We start from the raw sequence: 25,860 nt of genomic DNA on the forward strand, positions 1-25,860 counted from the left end.
GTATTTGAAAAATGCTATCCTATCTCCCCCTCAGCCTTCTTCACTCAAGGCTAAACATGCCCAGTTCTTTCAGTCGTTCCTCACAGGGCTTGGTTTCCATCTTCCTGATCATCCTTGTCACCCTCCTCTGAACTTGTTCCAATTTTTCAACATCCTTCTTGAAGTGTGGGGTCCAGAACTGAACACAATAATGAAGGTGTGGCCTTTCCAGTGCTGAATAGAGGGGGACTAGCACCACATGGGATTTTGGAAACTACAGTATACTTTTAACATGTACGTATATAACATGTGTAAATATGCAGTAATGTTCTTTTTCCCCCTAAATGATAGGAGAGACCCATGGACACATGCTGTTGAACCTGGCAACCTACTAAGGAAAAGAATATTAATGTCAAGGTAGGGTTTTATTGTTGAGATTAGGAATCGACTCTGAATAAGAAGCTCAGGATGTTTTCCTAACAAAAGCATTTTCAGCTTCTCACTTACCTTTCCCGGAAAGATCTGTTGCCAGTTTGCGTGACTCCTTCCCATCAAACAGCTCTAAGGTATATTTGCCTTTGTCGGATTCTTTCGGATCCAGGATGTGGACCCAAACCTGGTCCATGGTGGTTCCTATTTTTAGGCGATCTCCTCCTTCCAGACGCTTGTCGCTGAATGCACAGAATGGTGCAATGTTACCAACAACAACCTTAAGAATTCCTTTAAAAAGTACATCTATGGGTCCATTCAATGACGGCAGGGCTAGAGTTAGAATACCCTTTTCTGGGGACGTCGGCAAGTCTTTGGGTCCGAGTTCAAGTCTGAGTCCCTATTTTTAAAAAAAGCTTTTTCTCCAGAACAAAAGGGAGGGGATGGATGGGGACATGAGTTGCAAGTGGAGTCCAAGTCATTGAACCGCCCCTTGAAGTCAAGTCCAAGTTGAGCAACTTAACAGTGCAACTTACAGTAAGTCCAAAAGTGCAACTTAAGTCCAACAGTGCAACTTAAGTCCAAAAGTGCAACTTAAGTCCAAAAGTGCAACTTAAGTCCAACAGTGCAACTTAAGTCCAACTTGATTGTGAGTCCTATGACTCCAGGCCTCATCCTTCCTATTTTTCAGTGCCAGCATCACTTAGAAGTCTCTTCACTGCACGTTGTCAGCTGACTGTTCCTGAGCATGAGCAGAATGCTTTCCCGTTACATCAAGACACTGGATCTTGCACAGGATCTCTCAAAATAGCTTCCTTGCCACCCAAAACAAAAACAAGTAAAGGAAGAAATTCTTCTGATCCAAAAATAAAATTCTCCCTCTCTCTAGGGATTCATCTGCTGGGGAGGGGTAGCTCAGTGAGTTAGGCGTCTGGCTGTGGAGCCAGAGGTTGGGAGTTCAATTCCTCCCTTTGCCTTCAGAGAGATAAGCCAGCCTGTGTAGCCTTGGGCAGGCTGTGCAGTCCCAGAAGAAGGGAATGGCCAACCATTTCTGAGTCCTCTAGAGCAGTGGTCCCCAACCTTGGGCCTCCAGATGTTCTTGGACTACAACTCCCAGAAGCCTTCACCAGCACCTCTGCTGGCCAGGATTTCTGGGAGTTGAAATCCAAGAACATCTGGAAGCCCAAGGTTGGGGACCACTGCTCTACAGTATACCCTGAAAACCGTATAACTGCACTCTAGGTCACCCTAACTTTGCCCAGCCGTCCAGAATACTCTCTTAATGGCAGGAACTTCTCAAAATATATATGAGAAAGACATACTTGTGACACCAGGTGGCTTTCATTGCCTCCGTGTAGTACTTCACCTCGCTGTAGATCTTGATGCCTTCAGCCGTAGGCTGGACTTTCAAAGGTGATGCCGAGAGAACTGAACATAAAATTGCGAGTGGAGGAGAAAGGCCTTTGAGAAAGGTGATTAAGCCTCCTTTTTTGGGATTTGTTTTCCTATTTTCTTTAACCAGTCACCAACCAAATGAAACCTACATCTATTCAACACCGATGTCACTAGCAGAGAGGTTTAGAAGGAAACCAGCTACTTACCACTGATTCTGGAAAGTTCTTTGAGGATGTCATCGAACACTGGAAAAGATAATTGGCAGAAAAGTGGGTGTAATTGTGGGGGAGTTGCTACTCGTGCCCCTGGCAGGCTGTTGGCACCCAGCGCTGGCACCCGGGCAAGACACCTGGTTCGAACTACACAGGACACAGGATGGGACCTTCCAACCCAGGAGATGGAGGAGACAGTGGCTAAGGTGGCTGCTTTCGCTGCCAAAGGTTGATGACATCATCAGCAATTGTGGGGTTTTTTTGAAATTTTGGGGTTTTGGTAAAACAAACTACACAATGAGCATATTTGAGGTTGGCTCAACCTCTCCTCTATGCAGAAAGGGAATGTGCTCCTCAATAAATAAAGAAGATCTTACCTTCCTTACTAAGATCAAGTTGAGTCGTGTCTTGTCCTCGATCATCAGAAACCACAGCTTTGTATACCCCTATATCTGTTTTGGTAATCTAGCAACAGACAAACACACATGTGTATTCACAAATGAGAAGTCTGTGACATGCCCAGGGAATAGCAACATAGGTCCTTATATCGGCAGATTCAAAGTCTGTAAGACATGCGGAGAATATCTCTCAATGGCTGGCCACCTCCGTGAAATAAAAGTTTTTTAAAAAGCTTTTTAATTTGATCAGAGAGGAATAGTTTCCTCTACTGGTTATCTAACCCTTTCCTGCACAGCGGAGTTGGCTCTTCCAACCAGGCCCCCAGCGCAGTGCTTTAAAAGCACAGGACTTGCGTGCAGGAGGTCCCAGATTTAACCCTTGGCATCCTCAGGTGAGGCCAAGAAACGATACCTGGAGACCCACCACCAGTCAGACTCTGCACCAGTGGTGAGAGCCATCTTTCATCCCAAGGGCAGAATTCAATTTCAAGAAACTTCTCAGGGCGTGCATTCTAGTTTTGAACAGGCCCAAACACAGTGGTGGTGAAATAACACGAATTAGGATCCTGTTTGCAATTGTACTGTACAGTAGGATCCCCTTATCTGCAAGATCAGTATCCACTGATTCAATTATCCATAGTCTGGAAATATTAAAAATATTAAAAGAAAGATCCTGGAAATATATATTTCTAAGGATGAAGTTAGCAGATCTGGTCACTAGAGGGAGGTAGAAACCATGCTACGTACGGTGTTCACTAGTAAAATAGTGTTTGCTATAATCCGCGTTTTTCAATATCCACAGGAAGATTTGGAACCAATCTCCTGCAAAGATGGGGTTCCTACTGTGTAAACATATACAAGTTAAAGCAGGGCTGAGCGTTGTGCGATGGATGTGGGGCTACACAGCTCTTCCGGTGTTGGGACCCCTTGCACAACCTTTCATTGTGGCAACCAACACAGGCTCCTAGCTTAAAGCTATTGAAGCTTAAAGCGGCTACTGCTAGTAACTAAATAGTATGAGAGATGTTTCGGACTTTCAGAATTGGGGTGGCAAGTAAGTCATACAAAATCTGGATAACTACCAAATGGCCCCATTGCAGAGAATGGGGCCCTGCTATCTGGTAAGCTGTGGAAGACAATATCGGGACCCCAGGAATTCCAGAATCAGCCTCCCGGTTGTGAGATCGCTTCCCTTCCTGCAACCCCCCCTTTTCACCTTCTTAATCTGTAGAACTCCAGCACCGGTCTTTGGATTGTATTGACCATCCAACCGCAAGTTGTCATCAAAAAACCATTTGAAGGTGCTCTCCTTCTTCATGTTGGCTGCCTGTTAAAAGGAAGCGTGATGGGGATGATGGGCATTTACGTGAAAGCCGAGAAACATTGACAAGGCAGAAGATAATCTTGGATAAGGAACAGACATTAGAGATAGCCCATTAATGGAAATCAGAAATCCTTAACTAATGTAAACATCTAAGTGTCCATGATCAGCTCCTGTCACCTCTGCAATTATGTAGTTTAGTTTAGTTTGTGTTGTTTCATTTGTGCAGAATCCCTCTGAAATTAATTCCACAAGCGTGGAAGGATCTTCTCAGACCCTTTTCTGACTCATTAACCTGCTCTCTCCTCTAATTATGGGCTCCCTCTAAAGTCTGTTTCCGCCCTGCCTCTGGGACAGCATCCCAAATACCCATCTCTGTTGGGGCAACTCTGTTACTGGGTGCTTGCCTAGGTGGAGGAACACTGCCTCTGAACCAAAATGGTCCAGGAGTATATTGCCCAGTTGCTTTGAAATGCTCTAATTTTTAGCATGCCAAAAGCTGACACAAGGACCCTCAGATTCATGGCACGCGTGGATAAAGGTCTAACCCTTTCCTGCTATGGTCCAGTTTCTGTAAATCTACACTGAAACCATCTCTTAAGTCAGTTCTACCTTATAGCAATCCTTTTCCAGGATTTTTCATGTGTAGAGAATGCTAAAAAGTGCTTTACCCTTCAGTTCCTCTAGGGGCGCTCTGGGGCTGCGCAGGTTTCCCAAGGCTACCCAGGCTGGCTCTACTTGCAGGAGGTACAGCAGGGAATCAAACTCCCAGCCCAGATACCGAAACCACTCTGAACTATCCAGAATGGTAGGGTGTTTTTTTTTTAACAACAACTTCTGGAATTACACAGCCGAAAGATGAGTTCTGCCCAATGCCCTGACAGGAGTCAGAGAAGTCTTCTGTCTGATATTTTAAAAATTAGATCTGTTAATTGAAATCATGCATCAAGACCCGCCTCTTATTTAGATCTCAGAGACTGGAATCATGGGAATAGAGCAGCTGGAGGAGCTAAAAGCGTGAGGACAAAGCGCCCTGCATTTTGTGAATGCAACAGTTGGCCACTTCTCAACTGCAGACATGATTTGTCCTCATGATTCATGGTCCGTCCCACTTTCTGCTATTTACCTTGCAAGTCAGCAGGACTTCACAGTCCTTAGTGACCTTCCACTGCAGCTGTTCAATAAAATGAGGGCCTGTTAAGAGAAAGAAGCCAATCTTATAAATCATCCTTCTGTGGGCTTTAGCAGCATCTTCTAGCACCATCTTGTGGCAAATGGTACGCAAGCACCTTTTGAATGAATCCACGTGCAAGCACACATCAAGTCACTTCCAACGTATGGCAATCCAGGAATGAATTATTTGCAAAGGTTATATTGTCCCAAAGAGTCTGACACAACTTAACTACTAAACAACAAGTATTGTCAGCTGCCCCACTCAGGTTTTGCAAAGTCAAGGCCACAACATCCCATAGCTTCCTTTATCAAGTCAATCTATCTTCTGTTAGGTTTTTTTCCATTCCTACTGCCTTCAATTTTTCCTAGTGTTAGTATTTTCCTATAATATGCCCCCATATATTCTTGATTATTCCCGCTTGCCATATTTTCAGTTATTTTTAATTTATTAGATGATTGCTGTTATTTCGGGGTATATGTGTGCTTTATTTTTTTAAAGATATTATTTGTGATTTATTTTATGTTTATGTTACTTTGGATGTAAACTGCTCAGAGTAGTGCCCTGCAACCAACCAACCAACCAACCAACCAACCAACCAACCAACCAACCAACCAACCAACCAACCAACCAACCAACCAACCAACCAAACCAACCAAACCAACCAAACCAACCAAACCAACCAAACCAACCAACCAACCAACCAACCAACCAACCAACCAACCAACCAACCAACCAACCAAACAAACAAACAAACAAACAACCAAACAACCAACCAACCAAACAAACAAACAAACATTTATTTTAATTTCTAGTGAGTGTTCAGGCTTGATTTGATCTAGAACCTGCATTTATTTGTCTTTTTGGCAATCCGTCAGATAAAGGGCCCTCCACCCGGGTACTTGACCTTCATTTTTCGTCTTGGGTCACAAACACAGCTTCTCAAGATTTCTTACCGTGCTTTCTCTTCCATTCTTTCTTTTTGGCATCCGCCTCTGCTTTAAGTTTATCGAAATCTGGATGAGAAAAAGAAAAGGGCTGGATCAGCTCATGATACCGGGGGGGAATATCGTTTGATTCAAGAACGGCAATTTTAGATTTCTAACATAGCTTAAGAATGTTTTCCCTGCAAATATCATTCTGTTAGGGTTTTGATAAGGGGCTCATATCTACGCAATCACTGGGAAAGTGGCTTCTTCCAATCCACCACCCCCAGAATTCCACCAGAATTTCCAAGTGCACCTTTACCAAAGTGCATAGTGCCCCATCCATGCTTCTCCACATTGCTCACCCTTCCAACAGTAAAATACCAAACCAAACCAATAATAAATGAAATTACTAATAATCTACTATCCTTTCATTGAATCCAAAACTCAGCTACCTGAGGGTCAAACGAGCTAACACGCTTAGCACATTTTTAGAAGGGGTGCTCCCTCAAATGGTGTCACGATATCTGATTTTATTCACCAACTGCTGCAGTTGGCATCCTTTGTTCCGTGATTAGTCACTGGAAGGCAAACATGGGCTTGATTTGGTCTACAGTGCTAAGGGACATATGTCAGAGGAAACCTCTTTGTGGGTGGGGGAACAGGTTAATCATAAGGAGTGGAATACCCATTCCCTCTAAATGTCTACTTTGACCACGGGTGGCTGCTTCATTCTGCCTAAGAGCAGAGCCAGTCTTGAAAAACACTTTCTGCTCAGCGTTCCTGGTCTTCTACATACCATCTCCAACCAAAGCTAAGGTAATCTGGTTTTCAGCTTTGCCGTCTTTCAGTTGGGCAGTGTATGTCCCTTTGTCGTCCTCACAGAAGTCCTGGATGATCAGCTCCACAAGGCCTTGGGCTCTGTCAAAATTGATCTTATGGCTCTGATGCCAAAAACGAAGCGAAACAAGCCGTTAGCAAAGGAGACGACGTCGGCGAGGCATAAAAGTGTACAGTAACACCCTCCTCACAGGCAACCAAAGCTGTAACGAGCAATACTGGCCCCTGGGAAAGGACACGGTCTCCCATCCGCCACCCCCTGTCCTGATACATGGCTGTAAAGTGTCCCCCCCAACCATGAAAAACGAAGAGAATATGGTCTCCCTTTCCAAAGAAAGGTAAAGTTTATGCTTTGAGAAAAGAACAGGAAAGTGAAGAGGGCCAAAGGGTATTGCCAAAATCTACGGACGGGGACACTCACCGGAGTGCTCGAAAGCTCTTTTCCGTTGAAGATCAAGTGCAGCTCTGCCTCTGGGGACAGGTTTTCGACCTGCAGCCACAGGCGCACCTCTCCTTTCTCCAGCACCTCGACGTTCCAGCCAGAGATCAGCTCAATCACTGAAGGGGAACAGAAGCAGGCGTTGCGGGCCATTAAAGAAGCCTCTGGGAGTTTGATTCTAGGGAAAGAGCCAGCCTGGGTGGCCTTGGGTAAGCTGCATGAACCCAAGACACCCCCCAGAAGAAGGGAATGCGAAGCCCACTTCTGAATGGAAAATCCTGAAAAGGGTTAGCATTAGAGTTGACCATGAACCACTGGGTTGGTGGTTTGTGCTGGTTTGTCTGTTGGTCCAACAGATGTTCCATGGTACTGAGTCCCGCCTCCTCTGGCAGGCACCCACCCAGGGGCAGCACTCAGAGGAGGCAGGGAAGATAAAATATTTTTTTTTTAGTAGCAATGACTTACAGGGGTTTCGGATCTCGTGGCTGATCTTTCGCAGCTTGTCAAGTTCTGAAAAAAAGAAGAGAATAAGAGCGGGCTTTTGAAATGGAAGTCAGAACCGAGGCAAAAGGCTACTGTTCTTCCCACATGTAGTACTCGTAGCTCTTTTCTTGGTAACTGACAGCAGAGGCTACGCAGGAGACCCCAGCTAGCATGCAAGCGAAGAGGGTGGCTGCAGAATTCTGGGTGATGTAATGCAAGAAAAATAACGTCTCCAAGTTTTTCCCCCTCTCACCTTAATTTGGCTTTGTATGAAGAATGCTTTGGATAACCAGGAGTAGATCTTTTGTGTGAAATGAGTTTGTACTGAGTTACTGCAAACTATCTTGTACATTATGAGTGTTTTCAGAGATGCCTGTTTTTTAATTCTATGGACCCATACACAACCACAGGTCATGAGAAGCTGAAATCTTTTATTTTATTGGCCAATATCCTGTTCCATAACTCTGCCAGTGCAGTGGGAACAGCTGATCACCACCAATTAACGAGTTCCTAAATTTGCCTTTGTACATATAAATTGTGCACGCAGCATGGCATATGACATTTTACAGGGGAATCTTTAATTTGTTTTCGTTGAGTGCGTTAAGTGTCTACCCTAATCTTTTCCATGTGATAAAAGAGGGTTTTATTGTACTTGAAACGTTGTCATGCAGAGGAGGGGCAGGATTTGTTCTTGATCATCCCAGAGTGCAGGGCACACAACATTATGGGCTCAAGTTACAGGGAGACAGATTTCAAAGGAATATCAGGAAAAACTTCCTAACTGTTAGAGCAGTATGACAGTGGAACCGATGACCTAGAGAAGGTATTAAGTCCTCCAATGCTGGAGGCATTCAAAAGAAACTTAGACAGCCACCTGGCAAATATCCTTTGATCAGTATTCCTGTATCAAGCAGGGGGTTGGACTGGATGACCTTATGGGTCCCTTACAACTTCACGCCTCTATAATTCTATGAAAACCAAATCCAATCCCAGAAAAGGATTCCAAGATTCTAGGCGTAATTTGATCCGCCCTTTTATGTATAAAAGGGAGAAGGAAACAATACACGGTACAGTTTACAATCAGTCACCTGAATGCAAATTGATTCAGATCCTTTAACAGAGAATTAGCAAGACAGATCATTTACCTTCTTCAGTCAAAACGTGACTGGCAGAGACATCTTCATCGGTGTCAGTAACTTCCACTGCGTATGTTCCAAGATCCCTTTCAGTAGCATATTTCAGGATGAGCTTAGATCTTAAATAAAAGGAAATGCGGACACATCTGTTGAGAAATACCTGCACTAAAACTGGCCTAGAATAATTCTTAGGGCTGGACGTACACAATTCCATAAGAAAAAAAAAAGAAGGCATATGATGCATGGTGTGTGCACGTTCACAAAATTCAGCTTCCTGGAAACTTCAACTTTCATTTGTTAAAACAAGTTTCTAGGCCTCATGGATGTTTACTTGTGAGCAATGACTAATACAGTATTGCCAGATGCCCATGCACAAGGCATAAGGTGTGAATAGAATTTATGGATTTTAAAAAACAATGCACGTATGGTATGGCTGATGTCCCTCTCTTGCTCCCCCCCAGTTCCCCATATATTCATCACCTGTGAGGATTCAGGGACATTGGAGGGAGATAAGGTGGGTGGGGAAGAAATGCCCATCACTGGTAAATAATGGGACAAATATTGTCTAATAATTGAGTCTATGTGTCAGGAGATTGCTTAGGGTGGCCATGTTTTCTTTTCTTTTCTTTTTTTGGGGGGGGGGGTTAACTGGCTCTGCTCCTCCACCTTTAGCAGCCTATTGTTCAGTAGGATATTTTCATGACAATAATAATGGGAGGAAAAGGTGTTTCTTCTAAATTCTTCTGCACAATGGGCAGAAATGGCCACAAAAGCACAGCTGAAGACATGGACAATTCTTGCTTCATATTATCTTCACATACTTGTCATCGTTATCGGTGATTTGAACTCTGTCGGGATTGGGGGGGCCCTCGTAATCTTTGGACCAGTTGAACTGTGAGGTGTCCACCATTTCAGGAGCCTCGTAGGCCATATAGATGAATCCTTCCTCATCTACTCCAACTTCAATTTCTTTAGAGCCTGCAAATATATAAATAAAACCAAATGAGTAGAGGGAAGGGTCATTTTTTTCAACCTCAAACAAAACAAGACACTGCTCTCAAAGGAAAATCTTCCCCCAGTCCTCCACCAATGTATGGGGTGACTGGGGACTACAGTTCCCATTATCCTGTAGCTAGCAAGGAAGGTCAGCAATCTGGACAGACACCCTGCCCTTTTCCTCCAAATCATTGTCGAAGAATCATCTACTTTGAAGAGGGAGAAAACCAAGAGATGATGTGCATCAAATAACACATTCAGTCCTAAGCAATTTAATCCAAAATGGTAGATCTTATACACTTATAGCTTCAGGTCCTTAGAATTCTGGAGTTTATAACTGTCTGTCCATCCTAATTGGCCGACTGCCTTATTATCACAGGCATTCCCTCGTAATCTTAATCTCGCAGCAGCCAGCGAGAGCAAAGGGGAAAACAAGCATTCTTTTGATAAGAACTGTTTCGTTGGCAGCAATAAACTTCCCAGGCAATTAAAAAAGGAGGCTAAAGGCTTATATCATGCAAATAAACCTTATACTCCCTGTAGCTCAGTAACAAGTTATCTGCAGCTTTTGGAAACAGGCTTCCTTCAATCACGAGGCTTAGCTTCCTACAGTCAGGAGCGGGGAGGGAAGAGAAAAAGCTTCATACCTGGTTTGGTTTTCACCACCACCGGATCCGAAGGCAGGGATGGTGGGCCAACACCGGCTTTGTTCAAGGCCCGCACTCGGAACGTGTAGCACTTGTCCGTCTCCAGATCAGACAGCTGTTGGGGGGAAATGTCATGAAATGGGTCAACTGACAGCAGGAGTGATCGCAGAAATCATAGTTCAATAGGATAGTGACAGAAGAGGGGCAGGATCTGTTCTCAGTCATCCCAGAGTGCAGGGCATGCAATAATGGGCTCAAGCGACAGGAAGAGAGATTTAGGCTGAAGATCAGGAAAGACTTCTTAACTGTAAGAGCAGTATGACAATGGAACTCATGACCTCAAGGGGAGGTGGTGAGTGCTCCAGTGCTGGAGACATTCATTGGAGAACCAGCTGTTAGATCTGCTTTTGACTCAGATTCCTGCCTTGAACAGGGGGTCAGACTAGATGACCTTATTGGCCCCTTCCAACTTCATGATTTTATGATTCTATGAATGTAAGGATTACAGGCAAGGCAGGAGTGGGATGGATGATGTGGGTAATCTGGGGTGGTGCAGCAGCCCTCATGCCCTCATGGATGAGCTGCCATTTGTGCCAGCCAAGGACCGTGATCTTCCTGGTGTTCCTCACACAATTTTGGGTGGGCCAGATCAAGAGAACAACAACAACAGCTAAGGCCAAGGCACAGGAAACGCTGGAGCACAGACCTTCATGTGGGTGCTAGATATTGGCTCCTTATTCAGTTGCTCCCACGTATCGGATCCCTCCTCACAGGCGTCCACGTAATACCCAAGGACGGGACCTGCTCCGGTATATAAGGGTGGCTCCCAGTGGACCATCAGAGACGTGTCTCTCACTTCGGTACACCTTATGTCGTAGGGCGGGCCTGTTTGCAAAAGAAGAGGAGCTTCAAAGCGGGTAGAGAAAGAAGGGGAAAATCGAGGTCTGTGGCATCCACGTGTCTCTTCCTTGCCCACGTACCAGATGCTCATTTACACTCTTCTACACTCCCTGCCCCCCCCATCCAGGAATGCTTTATCCATTTTTGTTCAGCCTGAGATATAAAGATTTGGCCAGACCTGGGAGATTACATTTTAATGCACACAGCAACCAAATGGAGCAGCAGCCACTCCTTCTTCCTGCCTGTTCTTCATGTTCAGAGCCGCGCCGGTCCCTCCAGCAGTGGTGGGCGGGGGGGGGGGGGTCTCCGATATCACAGACATTTTATATCCACCTTAAAGGAACTGTCCAGGTGCTGAACTTACGCTGGCTTTAGCCCCTACCAAGTTCAGGCTGGCCTCTGCTGTGGTGCTCTCTTTCTTTGGTGCCATTCATGAGTTTTGGGCTTCCACTAATCCTGTTCCTCATGGACTACACTCTCCTTTTTCTTCCACACCTAACTGATCCTGAGTGCAGTCCATTGATTTACATCCCCCATTTCAGGATCCATCCTAAGACTCAGCATCTGTACTTGCTTAACTTTTAGGTGTTGACCTCTTCCATTTCCTTGACTGGGTGGCTCACCTCCCTTTTCTGGCCCTTGTTTCTCTCTTGCGTCCATCCTGAGATATCTCACCGATGTGGTCTCTCAGGATAATTTTCTACTGGAAAACGGAATGTCTCCGCTTCTTGTGGCCCTGCCCGGTTCGTTTTCAAACGCCCACATCAAGAGAATGTGGGGAATAAAAGTTTTTTTTTTCAACTCACGCTGGAAGCCAACTCCCAAAAGTTGCTATTCTAGGGATGATTGGGGTGGTCTGTAAATTCAATTCCAAAACCAATAATTTTTTCCCCATCCCTGCCCTAGTCATCAGTTAAGGTTTTTAACCAAACTCTAAGTCTTGATGCGTTGATAATATTTACCTGGTTCTGGCATTGTCCACTCTTCACACTTGAAAACGTCACTGGGTTCAGATACTTTCCCAACGCCAACCACATTCATGGCGTAACCACGGAATTCATAGAAGTGTCCTTCGGCCAGGTTGGTGACCTAGAGCATCACAAAATATCCAGAGTGTTTTCCAGAGTTTCACTTTAAAGCCATAGTACTCCATCCTGGCAAAGAATTTCTCAGCGACACTTTACTAAAAGCTCAAACCGGTCTATCTATGCTCATCATTAGCAGCACCACTGCCTGAAATGAATATATGTGCATTTTAGGATACTATTACAAAACAACAAGGCCTTTTCCAGTGTTTCTGTGGCATGATTAAAAAAAAAAATCCACCATATCTCTCCTAAAGTGAAACGGACTGAATCAGAAGTAGCTAATTTTACTACCCTGCTCACCGGAGGAGTGTGCAAAGTCATTTCAAACAGGAAAAGGTATGAAGAAAAAAAATCAGGGCTCCCTATGAATTACAACTGTCTTTACATTATATTAATGGGCTTCCAGATGGAGCATTTGCACCTCACTGGTCAACATCCAATAGTAAGTCAGAACTAGAGTAGACCCACTGATTCATAAAATCATAGAATAATGGTGTTGGAAGGGACCTATGTACAGTATAAGGTCATTGAGTCCGCCCCCCTGCTCAATGCAGGGATCCAAATCAAAGCAGATCTGACCGGTGGTTGTCCAATTTTCTCTTGAATTCTTCCAGCGTTGGAGTGCTCACAAATTCCCGAGCTAATTGGTTCCATTGTCATACTGCTCTACAGTTAAGAAGTTTTCCCTGATATTCAGCCTATGGAATTTATGGAGGAATTGACTCACCAAATTCACATTGATTCAAGGGGCCTACTCTAGTGGATGATCAATTGCAAAACTATTTCTCTGTTTCAGCATCATGCTTGTGCTCTCTTGGTGTCCCACAAAACAGACGGTGTTGCTAAGTTAAGTTCATGTGCCCTGTACTGTGCTGGTTGTTGATTCCTTGTGCTCATCATACATTAGTGGTGAACTGATTAGGGAAGTGGCATAGCGCTAAACATCACCCCAATGTAAAAAGGAGCAAAACATAAAACAAAGGTTTGGGGAGGGCGAGAAAGGTATGGGACCCCAGGAAAGAAAGCTATTAACAAAAAGAGGTAATAGGAATGCCACTTTGACACTGAAAAAGAAAAGGCGAATAATATCAGCACAGAATATGAGACTAATGATGGTACAAGTGCTCCATCAAACCACAAGTGCTTTCACTGCTATTGATGGTGGGCCATGGTTGACACTAGAATATTGGCAGGAAGGCATTCTTCCTATTTTACAGCCCCAAACTGTCAAAATTCAGAGCAACAGCAGTTAGAAATTGGCTAGGTCTTCTCCCTCAGTTCCCCAGAGTTGGTAGATGACATAAAGGCTCCGTACCGTGTGCATGCGCTGAGCGATGGGCTTAATGTTCACTTCATGCCAGTCAATCTCTGACACATTGTGCTGATCTAGGAAATAGCCCAAAATGGTTGTACCTCCTTTGCGTTTGGGAGGCTTCCAAGCTATGGTCATGTGGTCCTTCCCGCAGTTCAGCAGGGCAAAGCCACGTGGGGCCGATGGACAGGCTAGGGGGGAAGAAATGAGAGTGTAATAGAAAGGTGGAACTGAACCCAGCGTGCAGCTTCTCTCTCTGCATTGGGGCCGTTTTATTTTGGGGAGGTGGCTGTGGAAACTTGGGCCGTGCTATCCCATAATACTTACAGATTGCCTGCCTGACAGTGATGGGGTCGGATGGAGGGGAGCTTTCACCTACTCCTGCTTCATTGACACATTTCACGCAGAAGACATACTGTTTGCCAGTTTTGAGTCCTGGAACGGTGAACCTTACAAGGACAAAGATAATAAATAAAATAAAATAAAAATAAACAAAAGTAAATAAAAATAAAAAATGAAACAAAATGGGAAAAAAACCTCGTATCAGTCTCCCGATAAAGCCAAGAAATGGTAGTTGACTAATGGTAGGGCCGGCCCTGTCAGAGCTGGAAAAAAAACAGAGTTGCCGATTGGCTGGTTAACTTACTCATGACAGGTGACGGGCTTATTGTTGACGGTTTGCCATTCATCCGTTCCAACCTCCTGGCAGTAGATATAATAGCCCAGGGGCTCCTTGCCTTCCTCCGGCTTACTCCATTGCACGGTGACCGATGTGTTGGTGTCTCTGAAGGCCAGGACCTGAGAGGGTGGTGGGAGGGGAGCTACGAAAAGGAAAGAAAACCGAGGAACAACAGCAATCCGGATCCTATTATAGCTCATCTCCGGTTCACCTTCTGTTTTAGTTACCAGCCAGAGGCTGATTGCTTACAAACAAACCAAATTATCCAAAAAGTGGCATGGTGAGTATTCGTTGTGTGGTTGGTTAACTCCCTGGTTGTACGGCTGGCACACGACCAGGTATGCAACCATCAACTTCCTAAGTATCTTCAGTGAACTGGCCCACTTATGCCGTCTTGCTTGCAAGCAGCATAAACACCCAACACAATTTTGGCTCTCGTCTATTAAAGGGAAGTAGTTATGTGCTTTAGCCTTGAGAAGCAGCCAGTGCTTTAAGCAGAAAGCCCCTGATTTTTCAGGGATTCTCCTTTGCTGCAGATTTGGGACTGCCTTATAGCCAGATATTTAACACAAAGGCAATGATTTTAACACAAATACGTTAGATTGATTTCCAAGCTTTGCATTCCAGCCAGATTGCTTGCTATCCATTGTCTTAGTCTGCAAAGGGCCCAGCTTCACGGCATTCAAACATGTTTTTTTTTTTACTTCCAGGCCTCAAAGCAAAGGACAGGAGACTTCTAATTTCAAGAAGACACAGTTATACAATTAAAAAAGATCACCTATATTTTCGCCAAGTGAGATGGGCTCACTGGGCAACGAAGGGTCACTGACTCCATACTTGTTCACTGACCGCACGCGGAAAAGGTACGACTTTCCTTTCGCCAGGTCAAAGACCGGTAAGGTTGTGGAATTCACTGGGATGTCTAGGCTAACCATCTGCCAGCTGTCACTGCCCGCTAGGGACTGAAAAGACAGGAAAGGCAACGACTTAACAACAAAAACTTGCAAGCAAAGAAATGGGAGTCAACTTTCGGTTTATCATTTCCTCACCTTTTCGACAAAATAACTCAGGGGCTCCTTCCCTCTGGGGTCTGGCTCATCCCAAGAGAGGACCACATAGTCTTCCCTGACCTCGCTGGCATGAACGTTGGTGGGTGGCAAAGGCATCTTGATCTTGGCTGTGGGGGGAAACAACAACAAGAGCTCGTTTTAGCAATATGAGACCCACTTGTCAATAACACTAGCCAAAGCATGCCACACTCTACCGATCCAGTGCTCCATATTTCATGAGAACCAGCTTTACAATTGCCATTTAATGATATAAGACACCTTGGGTCCTTTTCATGGAGAAAGGTGGGGTAAAACTGTCCAGGGCACAGTGTTATTCAACAACTGCTGGATCAGAAGATCACTAGTGTGTACAGAGAAACCAGACAAATCAGGCATCACAGGCAGAATGTTCATAGAAGCATAGAACTGTTGAGTTAGAAAGGTTCTCTAAGGTCATCTAGTCTAACCCCTGCCAATGCAGGAAATCCGTAGCTAGATCTGCCTTGGCAGATGGCCATCCAAGCTCTGTTTCAAAACCTTAACAAAACAGAGTTAACAACTCTCCAAGACAGTGCAAGATCTGGACGACAGCTTCCCCCATCCCTACTAAGGTGGGTAGCGAGATAGAGGGCCACCTTGGGGACAGCTGATATGAAGAGGTGGGGGGGAAGGAAATGATCTTTTAAAAAGCCTATTAGGGCAGTGCTGTGCCTTTTAGAAAAAACACAAAAAGAAATTTGAAAACTTCCTCTCGGAAAGAGGAATGGGGCAAGGAAGGGGATATTTGTTTTGTTATGTTTTGTTTTAAGACCCTACATCAGGTCATTTGAGATGCACAAGGATTTCTCACCCAATGGCATACTGGACCTGTACATGACCTTAAAGTCATAATAATGTACCATCAAGTCAATTCTGACTTAGGGCAACCTTTTTCAGCGTTTTCCAGGTAAAGAAGTCCCAGAAGTGGCTTACCATTCCCTTCCACTAGGGGCGCTGTGGGACTGTGCAGCTTGCCCAAGGCCACCCAGGCTGGCTCTTCTCCCAATGCGGGAATCGAACTCCCAACCGGTACCTAACCCACTGAGCTACCCAGCCAGCCCATACTTGACCACTCTTTAGCCCACTTCAGCCTGCTCCAATTGAGCTGTCTATCCCAGCCCTAAGTCAAAAGGAAAGTATGATGATGTTTTTGAACTTACGTTCCAGCTCATCTTTGGACACTGTGATACTCCTCACCCCATCATCATAAGGGATAACTAATCAGAGAGAGAGACAGAGAAAAAGAGAGTTGCAGATCAACAAAGACTCTGTAGCATCTACACTATAGGCATGCATGGAGCCCGAATTGATATTTCAAAAGAAATTAAAGTTTCCTGTTCAGGTGAAACTTTTTCTGCATACTTATGCGAACATCCCTCGTTCTATGCTTAGATAGGGAACTTACTCCAACTTCTGAATACTGAGGTGGTTCAATTTGGGTTTATCCGTGGATGCTGCTGCCTTGAAGGTGGCCTGAAATATTTAGAAAATATTTATCGTTCGAGAACAATAATACAAAAATGGATGTACTTATCGATCTTTTGGCCTCATCGGGGTCAACCATTGTCACAGGGTGGCTCGCCTTGGAGGGGTTACTGACGCCCACGCGGTTGACGGCTTTTATGCGGAACTGGTACGTCTTTCCCACGATGAGCCCTACCACAGGAGACCTGCAGGTTTTCACAAGCCGGTCGTGGCACGGCGCCCACGCCTCCGTGCCCGCCTCACACCTAAAGGAAAGAAAATGTTGTCCAGTTTTGGCACCACGTGTTCTGCAAAAGGTAAGAGACCACGGCTCTGCGGTGGCTGAGGGCTGACCTTTCGATGTAGTAGCCCACGACAGGGCTTCCTCCATCATCGCTGGGCGTTATCCATGAAAGTATTAAGCTGTTTTTATTCACATCATGGCATTGGACACAGAGGGGTGACCCAGGGGCTCCGGCTGTCTCTGCTGCCGCATCTAGAGAAGAAGGTTAAGCTGCCTTTAGAGCATTTTATCTGAATTTTATTCAATTTGGTTTTGGATTGGTTCACCGTTTTGTCTTCTAGCCTTTGAAGGCATCATTATGTTTTTTTTTAAATGGCTAGATCTCAGCTTAGTCAAACTTCCAATAGATCTGTGAAGGACTTTAGTTTGTAATGGCTCATTTAAGTCCCACTGATTAAAATGGAACCACTCTTAGAATAATTGAGTTGGAAGGGGCCTCTAAGGCCATCAAGTCCAGCCCCCTGCTCAATGCAGAAATAGAAATCTAAGTCAAAGCAGATTTCACAGAGGATTGTCCAATTTTTTCTTGGATGCCTCCAGTGTTGGAGTCCTCACCACCTCCCAAGGTCATTGCTTCCATTGTCGTACTGCTCTAACAGTTCAGAAGTTTTTCCTGGTGCTCAGCCTTAATCTGACTTCCTGTAGCTTGAGCCCATTATTACCTGTCCTGCACTGTGGTATGACCAAGTACATGTCCTGCCTCTCCTCTGGACAACTCCCTTTCAAGTATTTGAAAAGTGCTATTGTATCTTCCCATTGAGCACTGGATCTAGTCCAAGAGGCGTTAAAAAAAATTACCTAGAATGAGATGTGTTGAAGTACAATTCCCATTATCTACGGCCAATATTTTATATATTAGAACCTCACAGGACTGTTGTGAGAGTAAAATAAGGAGGAGAACCATGTAGGCCACGTTCTGCTCATTGGAGGAAAAGTGGGATATAAATGTGGCATGCATGATTCTCCTCCCTACTTTATTCTCACAACAGTCTGGTGAGGTAGGTCAGTGTGAGCATATGTAACAGGCCCAAGGTTACCCAATGAATTTCATGGCTGAGTTGGGATTCAATGCTAGGTCTCTTGAGGCCCAATTCAACATAATAGTTATTATACCCATAATGACCATAGGCCACAGCATCATTATCACCAGATAAATTGTAGCAGAATCCTACCTCTAACAAACACATAAGCTGTTTGCTGGTTGTATCCATCTTGTGTTGGGAGGCGGACCCTGTAAAACCCTTCATCCTCTTTGTAAGCACTGGATACTGCCAGGGAGGCCTCCCGGTCTTCGCATTTTATTTGCTGTCGGTCAGAATCTTTCAGCAGCTCACCTGAGGCAAAGGTAGGAAATCATGTACTTCTCATCAAAGTGTTAAAAAAAATTAAAGTTCTAAAGTTATTGTGGGCGGGCTGAGTGAGAATTGTGCTTCTCATCACCACCAGGTGATGTCACAGGCACTGGCCAATCAGTGCTCCTCATAGCAGTAGATCCTTTTGAGGAGTATGAAAGAACTTAGAAAACAACAACACACACACAACAAAAATATTGGGCTCCATATCAAGCTAGACATGGAAGGATAGTGTATACGTCTGAATACTCTTCCCTTGGAAAATTATCTTTCAAAACAGACCATCTATTCACAGGATCAGTCCCACCCGATAGTGAGTGAATCAATTATAGGGGAAGTGATTGGTGGAGAAATAAATTGTTGTCTAAATTACACAGTAGGGTTTTCTTAAAGTGAAAACTGATTTGAGCTCTGCTTAAAAAATGAAAAAATCTTGAACATTCAGCATCAAAGTAAACAAGATGTTAACTTCCCTATAAGAAGCTGGCAGGGCGTTTTCCCTCTGGGTACACAATTTCATCAAAGCTCCATGCCTGAGAAAGTAGACTTGCAAATGAAGCCAGTGTTTACCTCCCAAAGACCAATTCAAAGGTAAAAGCAAGCTAATCTGTGGTATACAGAGATAAGGAAAGCTCGTACTCAGATAACAGATGTCTTTGACCCGTTCGGGTAGCTTTCTGCTTCCAATCATCGACTAGTCAGTTCAAATAATAAAATACGTAACTTCTGTTAAATGAACAAATGTGTGGCTTTTTAAAAGTCAGAAATACCAACCATCTCTGAACCAGCGGATGTCCCTCTGGTGTTCCTGTAAGTCTGCGGTAAACGTGCAGTGCAGTGCAAAGGACTCTTTCTCCCTGGAAAAGACGGGTTGCAAAGTGCTGGCAAAGTCAGCCTCAAGGCCTCTGAGTGACTCTGAATGAGAAAGAAGAGAATGCTCTAGGCAAGAAGATTAAGAACTTGGGGTGTGGGGTGATACATTCGTGTTTTTGGACTACAACTCCCAGAATTCGCTGGAATTAAAATAGCGTCCGCTATAATTTGCATTTTTCAGCATTCGTGCGGGGAGGGGCCTTGAAACCGATCTCCTGCAGATGGAGGAGAGTGTCGCTGTAATAGGATGCTAAAACAATTAATTGTGCCTAAGTTTTCTATACCTGTGAGCATGGTTTCAATACATTTTGACGGGTAACTTTTTGAAGTGTTTTCATGCTTGTGGAACATAGAAACAATATAGGTGGAAAAAAGCTTGTAGAAACAGATAAGCTGATGTTGCCTGGAATTATTGGAACAAGAAAAAGGTTTATACAGTACTTTGATGCTCAGATGAATTTTGATACAATTGGAAATGATGGTCTGATTACATTCTGGAATTAACCCTTTTTTCTCTGGGATAAATGCCAGCTGTCGTCCTTCCCTAGAGATTTATAAAGTTCAATAGGAATCTTAAGGAGATGTTCAGGCATCAGAATCCCTAAATCGACTCAAAGATTTACTATCAATTTCTATAATAGGCCAAAGTAAATACACCCAACAGCCCCCACAGAAAGAACTACACGCATTTCCTTACTTTTGTATATCTCCGAGTCAAATCCTGACTTCTTCCCGTAATACTCTACGGAACACCAAAGGAGAGTCGGTGGGTATAAGAGAAAAGGAAAATAAGAGAGAAATGTCTTTAGATAAAACTGTTTGTCAACGAGGGAGGAAAATCACAGAAAAGCATTTTTGGAAGGAAAGGATATGAGATCCTCCTGGGCTTACTCTTGACAAGCACGGTAGCAAACGAATAAGCTTCCCCATAGGCGTTTTTCACTTCCACACTGTATTCAGCAGAATCGTCCAAGGAGCATCTGAAAGTAAAAGGTTGTTACAAAAGCAAAGCTTCAAGCAATGTAAAATCACTGAGTTGACCACAGGTTCAAATCACATAATAAAGGAGATGTGTGTCTCCTGCACTTTCAATGTGTTTAGAGATGGAGTATTCGCATTCGTCTCCCGGGGGGAAATGAATACAAATATTGCCACCATGTTTGCACTGTGCCAATTGGGGTAGCTTCCCCGCCTCCCTGTCCTGCCGGCCAATCCAGCGAGGAGGTGGAATGACGGGTCTCCGCAATCAGCTGCTGAGTGGTCAGCAGGGCAGGCAGGTTACTTCCATCATCGGCGCAGCGCAAATGACGATGGTTGAGCAAGCCGTGCCACAAGTGAGAAGTGGATGGCCTGGTTCTTTTGGGTGGGAGGGTCCAATCAACCCAGCCACCTGTGATGGCAATATTCGTAGTGGTCTCCCACACAAATCCTTCAAAGCTGCATAACTGAGCCAGCAGCTTGCAGATGAAGCCCGTGTTTATCCCCTCATTCCCCAGTCACAGAACAGGAAGGAACACAATTGGAAAAATGAGGACAGAGGCCAGTTCATAGTAGGGTAAACAGATGTTTTGCCTCTTTAGGGAGCTCTGCTCCCGGCACGCATCTAGCTCTGAGCTGAAGAGGATCCAACAATATTTTGAGAAGGGACAAGGGAGGCTGGCCCTTTGGGGATCTTGAGCTGCCCTTCTTACAATCCTGAAAGAGACATGATGAGGGTCACTTTCCCAGCTTCAAAGCCCGCCTTACCTGCTGATGTCCAGGGTCAACATTCCAAACTCGTTCTTCATCTTATATTTCCCTGCTGGAGCTACTCGGGGGTCAATCCGGACTCCATTTTTATACCTAGTTGGATGCGGAGAAACAGACCAACATGAAATGACCGGGCCTTCGAGAACTGGGAGCACGGAGGTGGTTTGACTTACCAGGTGACGTGGGGTGGAGGAGAAGCCAAGACGGTACATTCCAGTTTGACGCTCATTCTTTCCCAGACGGCATGAGCTCGGAGGGGAATCCAAAACATGGGCGCCCGGCAGGATAAAAGCTCGATCACCTCCTTTTCCATTTGTGCCTTTGCTTCAGCCTAAGACAAAGACCACGGAGAGTCCTCTAACTTTTTATCTTGGTGTTCTATAAATACACCGGCAGAAATGGAACAGCCAGCCACGCTCTTGTTCTCTCGTACAAATAAGGGAGGCAACTTTTTCTGTATCCTTTTTTAAAAATTCTCTGGAGTCAACGGGTTTTGTGGCCTGGCCTAGCTTTGGTGAGGGCATGGCTACCTCAGGCAGCCATGGCCAGGGGGACGGCGATCATACTGGCCTGCTGGCTTTTCCTAGAATCATAGAACAGTGAAGTTGGAAGGGATCCATAAGGCCATCAAGTCCAACCCCCTGCTCGATGCAGGAATACAAACCGAAGAATATCTGCCAGGGGTTTGTCTGGAATGCCTCCAATGTTGGAGCACTCGCCACCTCTTGAAGTCAAGGGTTCCATTGTCGCACTGCTCTAACAGATAAGATGATTTTCCTGATATTCAATCGAAATCTGGCTTCCTGTAACCTGAGCCCATTGTTGTGTGTCCTGCACTCTGGAACCCACAATATGCCCCTCATTCCTGCCCTGATGTTGTTGCATCTTCTTGAGTTCTCCATCCGTATTAATGTTGACGTTTTTGCAATCTTGCAGGCTGCCTTTAGTAGGTGTGCCTGGGAGGCACCTTTCCGGCCTGGGGTGACTGTCAGTCTATCCAGCACTAACCAATGATTCCCTCCTGCCTCTGAATTCAAAGAGAGCCCAGACACATTTCTGTATTTTGAAATAATAACGGTGTGCCCTCAAGTCTGTGCTGATGTATAGTCCTTCTCAGAGTTTTCTAGGTATAAAATGCATTGGTTCAATCGTGCCATTGGGGGGGGGGCGCTCTGGGATCGCAAAGCCTCCCTGAGGCCGGATTGGTTGGTGCTTCTCCTGGGAGGGAATCAAACCTCCAGTTCCTCCCATCTGTATTTTTAACACATTGTTTAATAGTTTACAGGCCTCTTCTAGTCTGTTTCATTTCCTTTCGATTCCTCATAGCAAAGAGAGACTTTGGGGACTAAGAATTCACCACGGAATATCAGCAAACATTCAGGGTTCTGTGCCGGCTTGGTTATTTCAGCTGTTGCTTCTAACCACACTTGCTAATGCCTACAGAATGCATAAATTACTGCCGGACAGCAACAGCTGTATCCATGACCTCCTTCACAAAGAACGTGGTGTTAAAGATCCTCAAAGTGAAATCATTTACACACTTCGGTGCATGATTAAATCACACTGATAAAGGAGTGTGGACAGTTACCCTGCTTCTTGACCGAAGCTTCCTATCAGATTTTACTCACTTTTCGGGTGATCAAAAAGCCAACACATTGCGGTGCTGTTGACTTTGTTGGAGATTCATTTACAATCTTGCATGCTCTCTGTAGTTCTTGTGACTGGGAGAGACTTTTTGGGGGTTAGGACAATTGTCTATTCAGCATTAAGCAATTATTCCTTCCAGCCTTTGAATTCAAAGAGAGGCCCGCCTCTCTGCTAAGTGCTCTTTGCCTCTCTTTTCTGGCTGGTGGCAGTTCTCTGTTTGCTGTTGATCTGTTCAGTTGGTTGCTAAGTATGTGTACAGTAAAGAAAGCTGTAATAAAGTTTTATTTTTAATTTTTTTTCTCCAAGTGATGTCTTAGAGTGAGTTATTATGATTTTAAGTGCCAGTAAATGAGAAAGGAGTAGCCTTTGGCGAAGCTATTCTCCTCTATGGTCCTTGGCACTTCTACTGCGTTGCACAATAGTGTTTTATCAGAAATTCAAAACTCTGCAGCACATCATATTTCAAACAATCCATCCTAAGGCCATAAACTTCTCTGTTACCTTCCTCCTTAAGGCTTTCCGGTCAGCCTTCACACGCAGGAACCGGCAGTGCCTAATCACATCTTTCTCCAGCTTTTCCATGTCATTCCCAAAACGAACCAGCTTCTGTCCCCTCTTCTCTAACTCCAGAATAGCAGCCTCCCTCCTCATCCGAGTTTCCCTGAAGATGAAAAGCACAAAATATAGCCCCCTTTTGTACAAATATGGTTCCCATCCCATTGTTCGCATACAGCTACCTTATTCTGCATTTTTTTGTTTTACAGATAGCAGATTTATTTCTCTATATAAACATGTATAGCCCACCCTATATCACAGGATGGCAGAGCAGATTACAAAGCGGTATAAAACAATTTAAAAAGATAAGGTATCTAAACCAAACAGCACAAAATTAAAACAACGTTTACACAAAAGCATTGCCTATAAACCTATACAGCCCCTGATCCTCAACCCTCAAAGAGTCTAATAAATTATATCTTGATTGGGCACCAAAATGATGCGAATGTCAGCAACCAATCATGTCTCCGAGGGGAGGGTGTGCCACGACTGGGTTGCAAAGACAGAAAAAGCCCAATTCTGTGTCTCCATATAATGAATTGTTGTCAATGGTGGGGCATGAAAGTGGGGCCATCACAGCAGATCTTAGTGATTTCTATAGGGAGAGGGGCTCCTTCACATGTCCAGGTTGCAACCTGTTAAGGGCTTTATATAGTATTTATTTATTTACTTGATTTATATCCCGCCCATCTGATCTGGTCGACCCCCATATCTGTGGGGCATCGATTCCAACTTCCTGTGGATGCAGAAAACCATTGCAAAGGCTACTATAATAGCCAGTTCTGTTAACTTCATTCTTAGAAATATATGTTTTGGGGATTTTTCTTTTAATTTAAAAAATATGTTCAGACCATGGATAAATGAACCAGTGGATACCGATCCCACGGATACGGGGTTCCTACTGTTTATTAGATGGGCTGGGGAGTGGAAGAATACCTTAGGATTCTTCATAATAAAGTCTAGACGTACCCCAGTAAAATAACAGCATTAAGCAGATATGTGTGTTTTATGTACATGGAGAATAACTAAGCAACAAAATTTTGAGCATCATGCTAGGGCATCAGAAAATGTTGAGGTAGACAACATACCATGACATTTCGGAAGTCAGTGCGAGTGCAGACGCTATGGACAGATCGGAAAGTGTGAAGCCCTCTTCTTCCTCGCTGTTGCATGAAGGGAGGGGAAGCCGGGTGAAAAGAAATAAATACAGAGACAAGTTGTAGAAGGGGTAGTCCAGTTAATCTGTGCAAGCATCGTAGATGAAAAAAAAATTAAAAAAAAGAAAAAAAAAGAAGGGGTGACAGACACCTTAAAAACTTACTTTTCTATTTTTTAATGTGAGCTTTCTTGCACAAGTCCACTTCATCAGATATAAGACATGTCTGAGGAAGTGGACTTGTCCACGAAAGCTCACATTAAATATTGTATGGCTCGATGCCGTAATAATAAAATGTATATATATATAAATTAGTCTTTAATGTGCCAATCCTTTTTTTTTTGAACTTTGTTTTCACCTTCAAAGAGACAACCAATACAAGGGGAAGCGATATTACAAACACGGAGATAATATGAATAAGCTTTTCCGCATTGGCAGATGGTGCCTCAAAATTAGGCTGCTATCAAAACAATTATTGCTAGTGAAACAACCACAAAGAAAATCTACACTGTTTAAGAACAAGAAAAGTGAGGTGATCTGGGCTGTGAGGTGGGATGACTCAACCCAACATGGTTGAGTCACAGGAGGGCCGCCTGGGCCAAAATGTTTGGCTTGTAACCATCATCTCACCGTCCAGAAACATCCACATTTGAGAAAGTTATTTTAAAGTCTACATCAAAATAGTATTTACAAAGTTACACTTAAAGACTACATTTTCCAGAATCCTCCAGCTTGGGAGTCGTAGCTCACCGTACTACTGTTTCGAAGTTTTCCAGCAAAAAGATTTTCAGTAGAAATTAACCTGTTAATATTTACAAATTAAATTTGACATGATTTGCCTGGCAGGACCGATGAGTGGATTATTATAACAACCAGGTAAAACATTACCTAACATTTAATTGAACTGTAATCTAACTTGGGAGAAACAATAGCTTCCAATCCCCTTTCCATCGCTTGGCCTGATGAATTATTATAGCACGCTACCCGAACAGCCCTGTTAAATGGCTTAATGGCTAGGAATAACTGACCTTTTCCAATTTTTTTAATAGCTGTACAGGAAACCGGGACAGCTGCAGTTTGGAGAACAGGGTCTATCTGTTTGCTTGTGGCGGTATCACCAAGTTAAAACATAACAATAATCTCAATTTCCACCGGCATTTAATGGTTCTGATTTTAGCACCTATTTAATAGCTTACTGGTTTTAAACAGCTTTTACGCCTCAGCTGCTGATGTCCCAGGACTGAGGCGCTTTGCTTGATTATCAGCTGCATCCCCCCCCCAATTTAATTAATTAATTAAGTAGATTTATATCCTGTCTTTC

The 25,860-nt window shown here is 44.2% G+C and overlaps 1 protein-coding gene across 1 annotated transcript in view; it reads right to left on the reverse strand.

Moving 5' to 3' along the window:
- MYOM3 (myomesin 3) overlaps window positions 1-25,860 on the reverse strand; it is a 37,516-nt gene that overhangs the window by 5,079 nt on the left and 6,577 nt on the right. Inside the window, exons 3-33 of the mRNA XM_072979541.2 lie at window positions 24,472-24,546; window positions 23,330-23,489; window positions 21,355-21,512; window positions 21,179-21,274; window positions 20,324-20,412; window positions 20,130-20,174; window positions 19,334-19,474; window positions 18,380-18,541; window positions 17,258-17,399; window positions 16,970-17,169; window positions 16,600-16,656; window positions 15,401-15,528; window positions 15,130-15,313; window positions 14,319-14,493; window positions 14,000-14,121; window positions 13,676-13,863; window positions 12,235-12,361; window positions 11,079-11,257; window positions 10,373-10,487; window positions 9,551-9,707; window positions 8,739-8,848; window positions 7,576-7,620; window positions 7,093-7,229; window positions 6,631-6,775; window positions 5,862-5,921; window positions 4,861-4,928; window positions 3,630-3,740; window positions 2,393-2,480; window positions 2,010-2,048; window positions 1,731-1,836; window positions 487-650 (exon numbers count right to left, since the gene is read on the reverse strand). Coding sequence (XP_072835642.2) covers window positions 487-650; window positions 1,731-1,836; window positions 2,010-2,048; window positions 2,393-2,480; window positions 3,630-3,740; window positions 4,861-4,928; window positions 5,862-5,921; window positions 6,631-6,775; window positions 7,093-7,229; window positions 7,576-7,620; window positions 8,739-8,848; window positions 9,551-9,707; window positions 10,373-10,487; window positions 11,079-11,257; window positions 12,235-12,361; window positions 13,676-13,863; window positions 14,000-14,121; window positions 14,319-14,493; window positions 15,130-15,313; window positions 15,401-15,528; window positions 16,600-16,656; window positions 16,970-17,169; window positions 17,258-17,399; window positions 18,380-18,541; window positions 19,334-19,474; window positions 20,130-20,174; window positions 20,324-20,412; window positions 21,179-21,274; window positions 21,355-21,512; window positions 23,330-23,489; window positions 24,472-24,546 — 3,773 coding nt within the window. The remainder of the gene's footprint in view (window positions 1-486; window positions 651-1,730; window positions 1,837-2,009; window positions 2,049-2,392; window positions 2,481-3,629; window positions 3,741-4,860; window positions 4,929-5,861; window positions 5,922-6,630; window positions 6,776-7,092; window positions 7,230-7,575; window positions 7,621-8,738; window positions 8,849-9,550; window positions 9,708-10,372; window positions 10,488-11,078; window positions 11,258-12,234; window positions 12,362-13,675; window positions 13,864-13,999; window positions 14,122-14,318; window positions 14,494-15,129; window positions 15,314-15,400; window positions 15,529-16,599; window positions 16,657-16,969; window positions 17,170-17,257; window positions 17,400-18,379; window positions 18,542-19,333; window positions 19,475-20,129; window positions 20,175-20,323; window positions 20,413-21,178; window positions 21,275-21,354; window positions 21,513-23,329; window positions 23,490-24,471; window positions 24,547-25,860) is intronic.

Source organism: Pogona vitticeps, chromosome 9 (genome assembly GCF_051106095.1).
Source record: "Pogona vitticeps strain Pit_001003342236 chromosome 9, PviZW2.1, whole genome shotgun sequence".
NCBI classification, from domain to species: domain Eukaryota; kingdom Metazoa; phylum Chordata; class Lepidosauria; order Squamata; family Agamidae; genus Pogona; species Pogona vitticeps.